The sequence below is a fragment of the Heliangelus exortis genome, chromosome 2 (assembly GCF_036169615.1).
Source record: "Heliangelus exortis chromosome 2, bHelExo1.hap1, whole genome shotgun sequence".
NCBI lineage: Eukaryota > Metazoa > Chordata > Aves > Apodiformes > Trochilidae > Heliangelus > Heliangelus exortis.
In genome coordinates this window covers 66,685,435-66,702,182 of record NC_092423.1, presented here as the reverse complement: position 1 = coordinate 66,702,182, position 16,748 = coordinate 66,685,435, and the positions used below count along the sequence as shown (strand labels likewise).

Here is a 16,748-nt window from a genome sequence, read left to right as displayed (position 1 = left end):
ACAGTAAACCCTGACAGAAAGCTAGAGCAGGGGGCTGGGGTTGAGGAATGCCACAAACCAGCAGAGCTCTTTGCTGTCACAAACCCACACAGAAGAGTCACAGCCCTGAGTTTTCAGTGATGTGCTCCTCAGGCGCATCTAGGCCTGGGCTTGGTAGGCTGGCAGAGCAGGGTACAGCACTGGTGTCTCCAGCTTCTCCTTTCTATACTAAAATTAGCATCTTGACAGGGAAAAACTTGCAGTTTTAGTAAATACTTGTTTGGGTTTTTTTTATTAAATGGAGAAGGAAACGTGACTGATGAATAGCAAACGTGTAAGCCTAGGAAAGCACTATTGTTTTCTGAGTCTGTTGAAAAATGTCAGAAACAGTGCACTGCAGTGTTTGAAATGGAAAGTAAGCAGAACATTTAAAATAGTGCTGGGGTGATAAAACCAATGGGACCAAAGAAGTGGTGCAGAGCTGTCTGTGCATCAGCAGTGCTGCCTGACAAGCCTGGCAGCAGCATTCTGCAGGTGGGATCCGTTCTACCTTTTACTAAATCTCTTTTCAGTTCCCCAGATACCTCAGGGGAGTGGTCAGGCAGTAGAAGAAGTTGCAGTGGGGCTTCCTGGGTGGGCAGCGTGGTGGGAACTGAGGTCAACATGGAGGCAGTGGAGCCAGGGGGTGTCCTGTGAGCTTCTCCAAGCACTGTGCTGGAGCACAGCAGAGCCTTGAGGAGGAGGTGGCTGAAGTGTGGCTGGAGGTGACAGCAACGCAGAAAATGTGTTGGGAAGAGGAAATTGCTCTCAAGAGGGGCTTCTAAAATGTCTGTAAATTCGTAAGGAAAAAGCCTTCAGGGCTGCTGTTTGCCTTGAACCTCGAAAGGGATCAAAGTCTAATGGGCTTTAGACTGCTCTTTTTGTAAAGGGCAGTAGAGTTTAGGAAGGGAAATGGGATCTCTTGGCCTACCATATGTATTTGCTGGGGTTCCAGAACACCAATTTGCTAACTTCATTTTGACCTGCCATCTGGAGACTCTTTTCCTACCCTCTTCACGTTTTAGGTGTAGCTAATAAACAATTATGTAGCTCTACAACAAACAGATCAATATGTTTGAGAACAAGGAATTTTATCCTTATGCTAACTTTAGTGTTGATATAATACTTACTGCAATGATATTGACTGCAGCCAGGTGGTGAAGGGACAGTATAATAGGGGATTATTGCCTTGCCTTTTACTATAAAAGATTTTTCTGCATTATAGGGCTCTGAGAAAAGGTTTGAAACTCATAATAAAAAAGCTAAGCTTACTGTTTTAAGAGTTTGTCCTTCCAGTCTATGTAACACAGAAGCACACGCACACATGCACGCATAAAATTAAAACATTTCTGTATCTGAGCTAGTAACACCATGAATTACATCAGAGCAGCAGTTTTCCTACAGATCTAATAATCCAAGAGGGACAGACCCTACAGTTCATTACAGCTTTGACTATGCTTGCATGGAATATAGTGATACTGACAATGTGAATCAAACTGTTCTGGCTACATTTGCAAGGTGTGACCACATTGGTCCTTGTGTCCATCTCATTTTAAGTGGGAAAGAAAGTGCTGTTTTCATGTGCCTGACATAATCCTTATGCTTTTGACCTCAGTAGCAAGTACTATGAATTGTGAGTGCTCTGCTGCTTTTGGGAGTTAGGATATTACTCAGCTACTTGAATGTGTAATTATTTTTCTTCAGTGTCCTTGTAACTGTGGGTATTAAAGAAGGTCCCTTCCCAAATGGAATGTTCATGTTTAGGCTTGTGAGATATGTCATCTAGTAGAATAATTAAATATCCTGAAGCTGGGAGTTCAGTGAGCTGTGGATTAGTCCCCACAAGCTTTGAAGTGTATTCAGTGGGTTGCTGAAATACAGCAGTGGTAAATATAGTGGTAGACAGAGGTGAGGTGAAAATATGGAGGTCTACTGGAGAATTACAACTTCATTCACACGAGCACATGTATCAGGTTGCTGACTGAGGAGCACCTCCAACATTTGCAGCTGTGACTTTTGTATACAAAAGCTGAGATGTTTACATTTCACTCATTAGCATTTCATCAAAAGCTGCTGTGTGATGGCTTGCTTTACTCAGAAAGGCTTTTTTGGTGTACAGGATATGAATTCATTTGACAAGTTTATTCCTTGAACAAGTTGGATAATCATTTGTGATCCACAATTTTATTCACTTGGGGGGGGGGTGTTATTAATTTAAAACTTGCACTGTATTCCTTATCAGATATTTATTGACCAGTTTACATTGTACAGAAAAGGATTTGTGTAAATCATCGTGCCATAAAGTTGCCTTTTTTACAGGTTTATTGCTTTAGCAGGTATTCACTTAGGATTTCACTGTTTCATCATAAAACATTCCCAGGCACAGAATAATTTTTGGGTGTGATAATATACTGTGTATACCAAGGTGTACACATCAGCTGTCATATACATCTGAGCAAAATTAGAAAGGATGTTTTCTCCACAGACCCCAACAATCTTGTGTAAACATCCTTATTTCAACTGCAGTGCATTAATAGAAGGTAGGAGTAAGATATTGCATGACCTAGAGGGTATGAAAGAAGAGCATTATCATTTTCTTCAAAGGCAGAAATATCTCAGCAAAGGCAAGATCTGAAACTAGTTGACTCCAGAAAAGTTCCATCAAAATTGAAAAACTAATAATTGTTTTGTTTTCTTTCTCTTCCTGTTTTTACAAATAACAAGTTATATGCTGTTCTGACCACAAGATGAGGTCTTTCTGTCTGCAGAAAAGATGCCTCTTTATGTTTATGAGTCTGTTGTGGTACTTAGGGGATTAGTAACTGTGCTAACAGAAATACTTCTTGTATTGTTGCAGATGTTTGAATGCCTGTAAAAAACACTGAAAAGTGAACAAATTAAACCAACGTGTATTTTTTTTATTGTAACCTTTTAATAAGAAGGAAGCTATTGATAAGACTTCCTTAGAAATTGGACAGCACAAATAATAAACATATCATGCTATATAAGTCATATAAAGTAAATATAAATTTTATATATCCATGTGATAAGACCTTTTGAATCTAAAAATCAGAAAAATGCTTTTTAAAAGTACAGTTATATTCAGTGAATAATCATGTTAAAATGCTCTCTTCCTTTTAAACAGCTCTGATCCAAAAGTGTATTTAGGCTCATAAGTGCTGATTTCAGCAAACAAAACAATTTTGTTTTTCTCTTTTTCTGAATGAATCAAAATGGTTACAAGGAGATCTTTAAAAGACATTTCCTAGTATAGAATCTTGCATCTCAATTGTTTATGAGGTCAGTTTGCACTTCAAAAAGCATTTCAGAAAGCATCTAAAATATGTACTATGTGTGTTATACAAGTTCAAAACGGTTGTAGATGTACCTACCGAGTGCTGCCACTTACAAAGGTATGTTTTTTAATTTTTTTAGCCACTCAGCAGATACCCACCTTTGATCAATGACATCTCCTTTTGGCTGCCTTCTGAGACGTACTCCCAGAATGATTTTTATGATTTGGCTCGAACCATTGGTGGAGACCTGATAGAAAAGGTTGTCCTAGTGGATGAATTTACCCATCCAAAGTAAGTAAAACTTCTCAAACATTTTTCCTGTGGTAACAGTGTAAATATTATATACATATTTCAGTTCTGTATCCGAAGAAGTTCTTGCTTCCTTCCAGTATCTTCACATTTTTCTTACAGAAAAACCTCTGGGCACAGAAATCAGTAAGAGATTCTTAGTTTGCTATAGATCTGTATGTTGCAGATCTAGATGCTTGTAATCATTATCTTGATTTTGTAGTGATATTCTGGTCTGGTGGATGGGAGAAAAATGTGTAGGATAGGGAAGCCTGTATTACTGCTGTCTTGAATGTTAGTTACTGAAAAGCAGCTTAGTAAGTTCATGTTTGTAATTAATCACCTCTAGAATTTAAAATTCAGGCTTTATTCATCCCTTAGAAATACTAGTTTCATGAGAAATTAGCACATTTGGCAGTCTTACTTTCCTTCTTAAACTAACTTTCTTAGTTATAAGACTATAAGGATTGGAGAACAGAAAATGCTATAGAAATAAGCTAATTTAGAACACAGAAAGAGGTCTTTTAATTAAGATCCTTTGGAGACACTGTGTAGATGGTACTGTGTAGTTATCTTACAGACTTTTCTGTGGTTCAAAAAAACCTTTCAAGGTTCCACTGGGCTTTGGAATGATAACCATGCTCCAGTACATTGCAGTTAGGGTGTGTATTAGCAGTGAAAATGTATTTCTCTACAGGGAGAAGGAAAGGGGGCAAAAGAACCCCAAGTCACATAATTGTTTATACAAGGAACAGAGGTCTGTGAAAAAAAGTAAATCTTGATTGTCTGCTTTGTAAGGTGATAATCTTCCAGGAAAGGAAGGAGTCTCATTGCTGAAAAGCATAAATTCAGGATAATGTCAAGTTACTGTGCTGGGGTGATTAGAACTGTTTCAACCTAAATGCATCTTTGGTAAACTTAACAGGACACAGCATTGAGATAAATTGAGTAAATGTGCAATATGTGAAGAAGGCTTTCCAGAAAATGGAAACTTTTTGGTTCAGTTTAGTCTGCAAAAAAAAGTATTTTCTTTTCCTTACAGCTGAAACTAATTGTAATGGATGCCAGCCTAGTGGGGCTAGATCAATTTTAAAATGGTTCAAGCAGAAATTTATTTCACCGTGCAGTCATATGTTACTTTGAGGTGGAAAAATAAGCATTCCCTATTAGAAAATTATGTACTAGCAGTAGCTAGGACATGGAGACATTTCTGTATTCAATTCTCTTGAATTTTGTCATTCCTCTAAGCTCCTGTTCAATAGTGCAACAGGTAGACCTCACAGGGCAAAGAAATCCATCTGCTCTGTCCCAAGCAAAGAAGTTTAAGCAACTGAGCTGAGGTACGTAGGTAGGTTTTCTGTAAAGTGATTCTGGAAACCAGGATAACCACAGGGATCCTCAGCAAGAGTACATCACCCAGTGATTCCAAACAGGTTCTCCAGCCCCCAAAGCTCCTTTTGAGCCCTGATGACACAGTCTGATTGTAACTTCAATAACATAAAATGTGTCTGTAACAGAACTGTTATTCAGGCCTATAAAGAATAAATCAGCAGAAATGAAGGAAAAGTTGTGGCTTTGCTGAAATGCCAAGGAAGCTGAGTGAAGCTGGCAGTTATGGCAAGAACAGGAGCAAGCTATCTGTAAGGCAAGCAGAATAGAGAAGAAAGGTATCTTTGCAGAGTTTTCCACAGTGCATCTCATGCAAAGACCACTTTGCTTGATACATTAGGTGCTAACATTTAGATTGTAATACATTTGGTTTGTGGAGCATATTTTTCAATGTGTGGTCTGTATAAACATTTCACTGTGACTTAGTTGTACACAGTGTGAGCCATGGGACCAGTTACTGGAAGGTAGTGGCACTGTTTCTGCTACCTGATAGAATTACTTCTTTAAAATCCATGGAAATCTTTAAGGACTGTTAAGCACTGCTGTGCAAATACAGGATGAGATTTATGAGGATTTATTGTTGATATTTTTTTGCTATGGAACATTCTAGTGAAAAACAAAGAATAGAGTTTGGACTATATTGATAGGGATTGAAGGGAGAAAAAGCAAGTCAGTTTTTTGGTTTGTTTTTTTTTTCCTCACCTTTTGCAATGTCTCTTGTACTTTCCGTATCTTTAAGTTCAGGATTTCTACTGCTCAGTCTGTCTAAGCTGTATAATCAGTATGAATGACCTTCAGAAATTAAATCAGAAAGTAATCTCCTCCTCAATGGTCAAGACTTCTCTAGTTTCAGAAAGAGAATAGGTTTCACAGGGAAAAAGAAAGGTTGGCTGAATGACAGTCCAAAGGTAAAAAGGTCTCTACTCACTACAAATAAGCAAATCAAAATTGCTGCCATGCAGAGAATCGCAGTAAGAGCAGTGCCTTGCATTTTTGAGATATTTGAGTAAGTATTGCCACTGCATACACGTGAAATTCCACGGATAATGCTTAAAGCATACCTGTCCAAAGTAATAGAGAAAATACTGGCTAATTGCATGTGGTAGAAGTGGTGGAAGATATTTTTAAGCTGAATTGTCCTTGATGCAGAGGATATGGGATGAACCCAACAGACGGTGAGAGAGAAGAGTCAGGGGTGATTACCTGTCCCCTCCAACACAGCACCACAAAGAGAATCCAGAAATGCCAGGGTTGCTTATCTTTGCTTTGGGTGAGCCCTGCAAATCTGTGGGTTTGGGGTTTTTTTAGCTGCAGAGTCTTTTCTCTCAGGTACCTTGCCAAGTTTTGCAGAGAAGTTGATTTCCTACTGGTCTGGGGCTTGGTTTTTTTTTTCTGCTTTGTTTTTGGTTTTGTTTTTTTTTAAAGTTTGACCCTAACATTGCTTCTTTGTTAGAAGAAGAGGGGAAGGAAGGATGTGTCTCCACATCTTGCTTTGTAAGGAACACACAGAGTTAGGCTGACAAAAGTATACAAAACTGTTATCAAGAAATGCACTGTGTCCTCAGTAGTACTTAAGAGGTAAATTTTTAATCAGAACAACTAAAAATACCATGGAAAGGCAGTGTGGAGACAGTAAGGAGTGAAAAATTGATTTGCTGCATTTTGACGGCTATGCTGTTAAAAATGTAAGTGGGGAATAGGTAAGAAAGGATTTATTCTTGCTTCTGAGTGAATTACTTGCACACTTCTGGAGTGAGATCTGCACATTTGTAACAATCTGTTAAGTGAAGGGAGAGGAAATGTATTTGCTGCTGTGAAAGAAGAAGGTAGGTGCACTGTGGCAATATCTTTAGAGACTTTAAGAATACTCAGATGACCTGTGTCTCTTTTTTCACAGTTATTAAAAGAAACAGATCTGACAGCAAAGAATCAGATCCTGGTGACTGCTGTGTAGTCACCCCTAACTCCTTGTTAGTAAATAGAAAAAAGTTAATAACAATAAATGATAATTTTCCTTTGTATTGCCATATTTGTTGCCTTTTTCCTTATCTAGCTGGAGATCAAATCAAATACTTTTAGGTTTGGATTATTTATTGTATCTGGCTTGGTTTTGTCTTGCTTCTGGAACAGGTGAATTAAGCAGAATAATTCTGAAGCACTGCTTGCTGCTAGTACTACACAATTTAAAACGATCAGTTCATTCCCTGAACACCTTGTTGTTCTTCAGCCCGAGCACTTTACAATTTGCTGAGGGATTCCTTGAGATTACCCTTAACTGCTGATCTGGCAAAGTCCCAGCAGCAGTTTCTCTTCAGAAAAAAACAATCCCCAAGCTGCTTTTGACAGTAGCTAGCAGAGGATTGGTTTCCTATTAATGAACTGTGTTCTTCAGCTCTGGACTTTTTTTCTCTCATTTAGTCAAATGTGTAGAAGTCTAATATTCTAATAATGGAAGTCTAATAGTCTAATAATGCTTAAACCTAATAATCTATGTGTAAATCTAATAATCTAATAATCTAATAAATGTGTAAGTCTAATAATCTAATATTTTTGCAATGCACTTTTGTAGCACAACCCAGAAAACATTGTTCTATATAGAACTAAAGCTTTTCAGTTCTATATTTATTACATATACACGTGTAGACTTGGAATCTGCGAGCTTGTTAAGCACCTCTTTCAAGGCTTTTCAAATGCTTGGCCTAGAGCTCTGAAATTCCAGCGTGGGTTCAGATACCTTATTCCCTCTGGTTGCTTTGAAAGTTTCCCAAATAGCAGTTCCTTGCCCAAATGTAAGAGTGTCATAAGGAATTATGAGAGGAAGGACAGAGAAGTCTGTCCTGTTAGGGATGGCATGCCCTTGAAATGTTGAACATCTCCTTATGCTAGGCATTTCTTGCTTCATCTGCCAGAAGGATGGACTTGAAAAATAGTAGTAAATACGTCTTTTCCTTTTAAAAGGAGAAAGGAAAAAAAAAATAAAAATCCTTGCTTTATACAGTAAAGTGTGAGCTGTGTAACTTACAGCTTTTTACACAGCTTTTGACTGCCAGTTCAGGCCTCTGATGCCAGTGTTTTCTTGAAGACCATCTGGTGGAGGGGGGGAAGAATAATCGACTGATCAGGAAAAACAGACTCTACCTTCTTTCTTTGGTGTTCAGACAGGCACCGTGCAAATAGCTGTTCTTAATGTCTCACTCCTGAAATCTGAGGTTTCCTTCAAACCACTGTATTCAGATCAATTGTGGGGCAGACAGTGTTCTGCTGTGCCGTCCCTGTCTCTTCAGAGGCTTCACCGGGAAAATAGTCTTCACTAACTGAAAATAATTTACTATTAATGAGCTTCAGTAGGAGTCCCATTATTCTTCTTTGGTGGGAGACTGATGGCTAACACGCAGCCTTGTGGGAGGATTGGTATTCAAGAAAGGAAAAAGATGAAGTAACCACAGGCTCCCCTAAGAGAGGTGAGGAAACACAGCCCTGAAGTGTGATGTATCACCAGTGGTATTCCATAGGAAGTGCAATCACCCTTCACGGGTAATGAGAAGAGAGGAAAACTTAAGTACGTGAGCCACACAGAAGACAAATGTCAACTCCCTTATGTATTCAGGCAGATGCAGAGGATAGCACTGCTGTATAGAAAAGGGATAGCTGAAGTCACAATGAATCTAAGAGGCTGCTCAGCTGAAGAGCTTAACCTTTCTTCATCATGTCAACCTGGAGTCAGCCATTCACCACCAGTTCTCAGATGCAGCCCGGAAATCTTTGCCACAATTCCCAAAGCACTTCACAGGAGGCATCACAGGAATTAGTGCAGTGATTTATTGACAAGCAGTGGGCCGGTGAAAAATTGCTGAAGGAGTCAGCTGCCACAGGATGCACAAAGGGATAGCAGTGGGCTTGTGAGTGCTTCTGAGTTGAGGGAAATGTGTTTTGGCTAGGTCTCAGGTCTGCACCTGAAACTATAGCTCTTGTCTAACTTCTTAATCAGCTTTTAAATAAACATTAATAGGAAAATGCAGGGTGGTTTTTTTTCTGTAATCTTCTAGCAGTGTGAAGAAGCAGCACATTTGCAGCTGATCTTGGAGTTTCTCTCAAATGCGCTTGAATTCTGTATGAAGCTCTGCATGGGAAGGTAGAGCTGTTCCCATTTGCTTTTCTATAAAAGAATCTTTCTAGCCACAGAAAGTGTCTCTGGTAGCGAGACAGCCACACCAAATATTTCTTAGGGTGATGAAGGACACCAACATCCTGTGTTGAGAATTGCATACCTGTGGTGCCAGCAGGTTATATGGACATTTGCACTCATCTCTTGGCAAGGCTTTCATAAGACTGTGTTGAGCTTGGTAATAAGGTGGCCAGGCCCCTGATTCTTAGACTAGATTCAGCCAAACATACATCCTGTAATGCTGCCAGGATGGGAGATGAGAGGAAAGCATCTTTACATGCCCCTCTTCACTTCCTAGTATTACTGAGCAGAAGAGAGATGGATTTAGCACTAAATAATTAATTCTGCTCTTTATATTTGATGGATCCAGAACACATTTTTGTAGGGAAAAAAACCCTATAGCTAGGAAGGGTTTCTTGAAACCGAGTCAAAATATTAAGCAGCTAAAAGGTTAATTATCTCCTTGCTGGAAAATGTCAGCAGTTAGGCTGAGGAAACAAGGTTTTCTTTAATTTCAGAACAAACAAATGTCAGCATACCTGTAACAGATCACAGCATCTTCACATTTGTTTTGTGCTTGATTGATATTTTATTTTAACCTTCTAGTTAACTTTAAATAATTAGTTTAAGAAAATTGTTGCCAAGCTCTGTAAAGTACTAGGTGCCTGAGTAAATTGAATAGAAATTGATGGGGCTGTTCACTTGATAAGATCTGTATACTAGAGAAATGAACCTGAGCTGCAAAATATTAATCTGGATAGCAACTGCTGCCATTCCAAGATCCTCCAGAATTCTGGTTTCTGTCCTGCTTCTCTCAAACACTGTCTGGTAAAGTCAATACTAACACCATGCACCTGATCTGTTACTCATTAGGCATCACAGAAATGTAAGGTAAGTGTCAAAATTTATTCTATTAAAAATTATTGTGACTGAAAAAAAAATTTTAGTATTTTTATGCCTACTAGTACATGTGTGGGACAGATGGATAGTAGGAAAATGAATGGCTGTTCTTAATTTGTAGCATTTGAATAGTTTGCTGTCATACTTCATAAAATGAACACCAGAAAGGAGAAAGATGAAGGCTGTGGTTTTTTTTTATTACCCTTATATATAAAGGTCTCATGGTTCTCTGCTAAGATGCTGCCTCTCTCTGCAGACCAGTGAAACAAAGGAGGCTAAAGTATGAAGTGACACATCTGACAAGCCATAAAGGAAATTTAACAGTTTATATTAGAATGTTGACTTTAGTTGAATAGATGGGATGTGTATTGAGCAACTAAAAATCAGCTGAGATTGTGCAGCAGATGCAAGTTCTTCTTGAAGTAAATGTCCAGATTCAATTATGCAAAGGCAAGTCTTTAACTCTGGGTTGTGTCACTTAGGCAGACATTTTTCTTAGTTGCTAATGCAGATATTTCTGGGTTTTGCTTTTTAAAATTAGCCCTTATTTTCAGAGCTTCTGAGGATTAGCAGCTCCACTGAAATCACTGGGTACTGTGGGAACTCCAAGTTTTTCAAAATTATGTCATTTGTAGAGTATCCATCATTTTAATCTAAGAGACATTCAGAAAGCTTAACAAAGATGTGCATCATGATATGTAAAAAGTCTGCAGTAGTGGTACCTTTCAGGCAAATAAACCTCTATGGTAACACAGAAATTGCAAAGGCTGTCAATTCTTGTGCTTCAGAACGTAAGTGACATCTGCCTGGGGTCATGATGAAATCTCAGTATGAATTATAGACCTGCAGTATTTATAAAATTACTATTGTATTTCATACAGCTCTGAAATATCTGTCACTAGACAATTCTATCAGCAGGATCTTAGATTAAATAGTGTTTTCTTGTACCTTAGTATGGCAATATGTATTTTCTGTCTGTTTCAAATATATAAAATTTCTATATGCTCTCAAACTTCAGTTTTTAAACAGTAGTTCCCTCAGGGGGCTTCAGGGGGTCCTATTTCCATTCTCTAAATAGGAATAGCACTTACATACCAGTTCTGAAATATAATATTAACCTAGTAGGTCATGATAGTAGCCATTACAGGCCATCAAGCTGAACATGGTAATGGTGAAGCAGTAAGTGTTTACCATTACAAATTCAAGGTCTTCCTCTCTCCTGACTACTAACCCAGTTGCTTGTGTTGACTTTGAAGTACATCCACTTTCAGCTCCATGGAGAATATTTTAAGTTTCTAAATTTGTTTGGTAGCAATAAGTTAACATGCTTGACTAGTGTAGATTTGTGCTAGTTTTATATTTGTTGTGAATCTATTTAATTTGAAATCTGCTCGGAACCCCTTCTTTTTTCTCTTTAACCTTCTCCCTATGACATGAGTTCAATTGGTCATATACAGTGCTTTATTTCTCTGGAGAAAGAAACAGTTCTGTGTACTAGAGTGAGAACTATTAACCTAGAAAAATACAGAATGGAAAATGGGCATTTTTTTTTTTTTTTTCCTCCTGCATTTTTTCTACATCTGTTCTCTTTCTGGTGTTCATCTCATCTGCAGTCCTTGTAGCAGCACAGAGAAAACAGAACCTAGGATGGTTGACTTGGTTGATTTCTAGCTGAACCAACAATGTCTCTCTGTGGAAGAAGCTAAAGCAAAGAGGTTCTTCTGTTACTAATATTATTTTGTTTAATGATCAAAAAAACCCCAACAGACCTATCCACTAACGCAAACTAGCTGAAGCCTCCAAAAGATTCAGGGATTCAGAGTGGATCCCCATTGCCTTTCAACTTAATTTTGAGTATGGCAATGTGTTTGCAGGGTGAAATTTCTTGTCTTAAAAGCAGGGTTTCTGTCAATATTAAGTTCTGCTTGGAGTATTGGGCAAGACAGGAATGAAAGCTGAAGGAATGCAAAGGTGAAGGAAAAGACACAAGGAAAAAGCACCATATCTGAAGAAGACCAATATCCTATATGACTGATTTTACTTTTCTGGGTGACTGGATTAAGTAGCTTTAAAGGGCTGTGATTCTCAGAAGTTGACATTTAGCACTTCTGAAGATGAGACCAAAAAGGAATTCATCAAACACCTGTATCTTTTGAAAATTTTGTCTAAGAGTTTAAAAAATGGGCATATGAGAAATAACTGAAACCACAATTCCTGCACAATATTTTTGCTATGTAATTTGGCTTTCAAGTGTGTTCAGTGTTATCTTTGCCCCTGCTGAGCTGCTGCCCACCCAGATGTTCCACGTTTCGTGCTTCAATCCTCTCTTCAGTGGAGCAACTTGCAGCAAGTGAGCAGTCTTGTCAAGCAGCATGCTGCACAGCAGGAGTGTGCTCTAGCTCCCAGGAGTTAAATCTTGGTCCTTAAACCAGGAGTTCTGCTATGAATTTCAGTGTGACACTACTTCAGAAACATAAGTATGACATATACGGGGCTAGAGAGTAGTTTGAAGTAGCTGGGGCTAGTAGCATTTTGAAGGTAACACATCTCTGACTCTCTTATTCTTTTACTTATTGATTTTATTTTTTTTTTTCAGGAATCCTCTTTGTAAAATAGACATGCTCTGAGTTGTTAATTAAAACTAATCAGACTTTTTCTTTAATCCTCTTATGGAGAATACCTACTGTTTGCTTCGCTTTTTCATTTCAAGTATTATCAATAAAAAGAAGCATCCACGGGAAAATAATATGTATGCAAATATTTTGTCATAACCAAGTAGCCAAAACTGTGGAAATTTTGACCAGCAAGAGCTAAAATCTGTGGCTGGTCAGAGTATGGAAGAAATGCTGTAAATCAGTTCTGAAGAAGACTTGTTTGTTGACCCCAGCTGTGTCTGCATATAGTACTGCCAACAGAGTGCAGCAGCACCATAGAGAGTTACTGCACTCATGACTTAGTTTTAAATGATGAATTGTGTCCTTAACTCAAGGCTTACATGTAATTTATTAAGGTCATTAAAGGTCTTGCTTGATGAACGGGTCAGGCATATATTAAAGTAATGGCTTACAAAGCACAACAGTAGAAGGAAAAATACTACAAAGGCAGGAGAAACTGTGTCTTTTAAACTGTGTATTGTAATTTGTAAATTAAAAAGTCCTGTGTAACTTGTCATCTGTGTAAAGTTACTATCCCAGTGTATTAGTTTGACCCAATGTCTTTCATCCATTCCAGATGAAGACATAATTCTAGTGCTGGAAAACATGATTACTAAAATAAGTATACTTGAAAATGAAATATGCTCTGAGTAAAGCACCTGTAAGTGGTAGTGGAAAAGATTATGATACATTTGGAGCACTTCACTTTCCTCACAAGCAGAGTTGGCACAAGATGAGCCTACTGAGTGTCATCCCCCAACATTCTCTTTTTGGAAAATTCAGTCTGACATTCTTAACAAACTGATTTTTTTTTCTTGCTTATAATGGGGAAGTTTTCATGTTGGAGAAAGTGGTAATATTAGTTGTCAAAGAACTGTTCTTTGAGCAACTCCTTTTGAGTTTCAGTGAAGCCGGGAATGTGACAGACATGAAATCAGGACCCCAGAGCTCCATCCAAAGCTCACTGAAGTCAGCAGAGACCAACTCGTTGACTTAAGTGGGATTAAGATCAGGCCCTGTGTGTTTCCCTTCCTCATTAAACCCCAGTCTGTCTGCAGAGAGCAGAGTCATTTCTCTTCTGGGAACCTGGACTTTATTGCCAGTGAATTCAGTTCTCCATTAAGAAATACGATGTCTGCTGTTAGAAATACTCATGTTATTCAGGAGGGACATTCTGATATTTACTCAGTAGAGTAAAGTGGTAGTTAATAATGAGATTTGCGTTACAGTTTCATACAGAAGTCCTTCCAGTTTTCTGGTACTCTGGAAATACAGAGGGTACATAGGTGTTGTAACAACACACTTGCACATTTTTACGCATTGTGAAAATTGATCACTTCTCATTAAAAATTCAATCATCCCCAACTTTATCAAGGAAAAATGAACATATTTATTATCAAATTTTCTCATATTGCAGCATTAGACCAATCAGGTATACAACTTGAAAGAGCATCTAAGGTGTAAGTAAGAATGGTTTTTTTTCCTAGATATGATAATGTGAACTCTTGCAAGCACACAGCTAGAAAGGAAGGGAGAAACTAACTGCCCATTGATGATTTGACTTTACTAAGTTCAGCTTTCACCTTGTATTGCAATCATGCCTGGTTTGTCTGGATAGGAATGATGTTCCTTCATCATGTTGTTTGGTCTATTGTTTGCCATTGACCAGGCATCTAGGGTGCCAAAAGGGCTATCAGCATTTCCACTATTGAAGAATTCCCTATTTACAAAGAATCTTACTACCTTTAGGAGAACCTGTCTTAAAAACTAATATGTTTGCTTTGGAAGAGGCTCTGTGAGTTTGTTTATGTAGTATCACATGATCAAGATGTACTGTTCTTTATTTTGTTCTCATCTACAGTCTGTTCCTGGATTTTCAAAAAAAAAAAAAAAAATTAGTAACTTTTAAATGAAAGTATAAGATGTAATGATAGAATAGAAAATACATTTTCAGAAGATAAAAGAGTGAGGGCTTCCTTAAGTGTTAGGAAGAGCTGTAAGTGAAATTACAAAAAGTTTACCTTAACCGTAGAAGTTTGACTTTTCCAATCAAAGCTGCTTAATAGCATCCCAAACATGGCTTAAAGGATATGCACGTGCTTTCAGATACAAAATCTGGTATTCACCTAGTACCTGCAGAACAGCCCTGGAAATGCAGGGAGTGCTGGAGTAATACAAAAAGTATCCCTTCAGCTGGGTGTCATGTTGTCAGCAGTAACTATAGTCTAGGATGCTACAGAAGGCAATGTATGAAATCCTTCCTAAACTGTTAGGAAATATGATATCCATTATAGAATGTCTTGCTAATCTCCATCTGTTAGTGGCTGTTTATAGTGGAACTGCAGGGATTATTTGTATACTTATCCAATTGCAGTATAATCTACTTCATTCTTGTCATCAATTGTCTTTTGTGGAAATCTATTCAGGATATCTATTCAGTGTTTTAAAAACAAAGTATCATTTTGAAATGTTATTTAATTCTGTTTGACTTTGTATTGAGAGCAAGTAAAAAATACTTCCTAATTAACTTTCACTATATTGTGTATATTTATTCAGTCCTCCTGTTATCTTTCAGGTAAACAGATTTGATCTTGTCAGTCATTCCTAATTCAGTTGTCTGTCTGCTTAATAACTTTTGCTGCCTGACTCTAGGACCCCTTATTGCCTTCATATATATTTTTAGATGTGCAGGTCAGACTGGGAGTCTATCTAAGGTGAGCACATGATACTGACTTCTGTGCTAGCATTGTAGTATTTTAAGTGGTTTATTTTTCTTGCTCCTTTGGGAAGATTTTCGCTTTTGTTTCCTATGTTTGTGCTGAGCAAATTTCTTGATCTTTTGGGAGATGCCATGGTGGGTTTTCCTTCAATTAAATGCCTATTTTGATGCTATATTTTATTTCCGCTGATCTTTTTCAGCAATAATTTTTTTATTCTGGTTATTTACCATATCTTTCTTACCAGTGTTTCTGTGTGATCTTAGTCAAAGGCTAGACTAGATACTGGGATCAAGATACAGGAAAAAATGTTCAAGCCGTGCTTCATCTTGGGTAGTGTTGCTTCAAGTGTTTTGTTTAGTGTTTTGGGGTTGGTTTTTTTTTTGATTTATTAACAACAAAAAGTTTGCACTTTGAATGCTCAGTTGTGGGGTGTTTTCATTTCACACTTTTTGTGTGTGTAGAAGCAAGAACATTTTTTTTCTTCTGGTCATTTCAGTTGTCAGTGAACAACAGACTGAAAAGCACTATCTAAATCATACACAACACTGGTAGCAAAGCCATAATAAAATATATTTCCCTAACACTTTTAAAGATAAATTCCTCTGACGTCCTTAAGGCAAGTTCAGGCCTTTCATTCCAGTGTTCCATAAGCTCAGCCTGTTATTCTACTTTAACTCATACCAAGTTATTCTACTGGTCTGGGAACACTGAAGAGAGCTTGGTGACAGCTCCCCACAGATCAGCGATTGGTCCTGGTGTCAGCCTGAAGAGTCCATCTTTCCATCATTTCCATCAGGTTTTCCAGCAGCTGATCTTCAGCACTGCTCCTTGGGCTCCTTGGTTACAAAACCCATCAAGGAGCATCTCTAGCAAACACTTGTTAACTTTGACAACCATTTCACCAAAGTAAATGCTTTTAAAGTAAGCAAGTAAATTGTCTGCAAAGCCGTGCATGTGAAATTTTTTTTTTTTGCTGCTTTGCTATTTTGTGGGTGTGAATCACACAAGTTCATAATTACAAAGTCTGTCTGAAATTACTTTCCTGGTGAGTGGCATGGACACCCTAAGAGGACATAGTCAATGTTGCAAAGGTGGCTAAACAGTGTCCCTTAAGTAATTAGCTTTGTGAGCTAAATGGTATTCTTTTAATAAGAATTAGAAATTGTGTTATTGTCACATTCTAATGCTGGGCCAGCAGTTAAGAGGAAGAACAGATGCTCTCTATTGAACCCCTTCCCTTCCCCAGTAGAGAAAAAAAGGAGAATAAGGGAGAGAGACTTACAGGTTGGAAACTAAACTACAGAGCTTTAATGAAACA

The 16,748-nt window shown here is 38.0% G+C and overlaps 1 protein-coding gene across 5 annotated transcripts in view; it reads left to right on the top strand.

The window, feature by feature from the left end:
- The window catches only part of FARS2 (phenylalanyl-tRNA synthetase 2, mitochondrial), a 232,609-nt gene that overhangs the window by 156,628 nt on the left and 59,233 nt on the right, over window positions 1–16,748 (top strand). For all 5 annotated transcript variants that reach the window (XM_071736505.1, XM_071736504.1, XM_071736506.1 and 2 more), the window contains one exon: window positions 3,454–3,605. In XM_071736505.1, coding sequence (XP_071592606.1) covers window positions 3,454–3,605 — 152 coding nt within the window. The remainder of the gene's footprint in view (window positions 1–3,453; window positions 3,606–16,748) is intronic.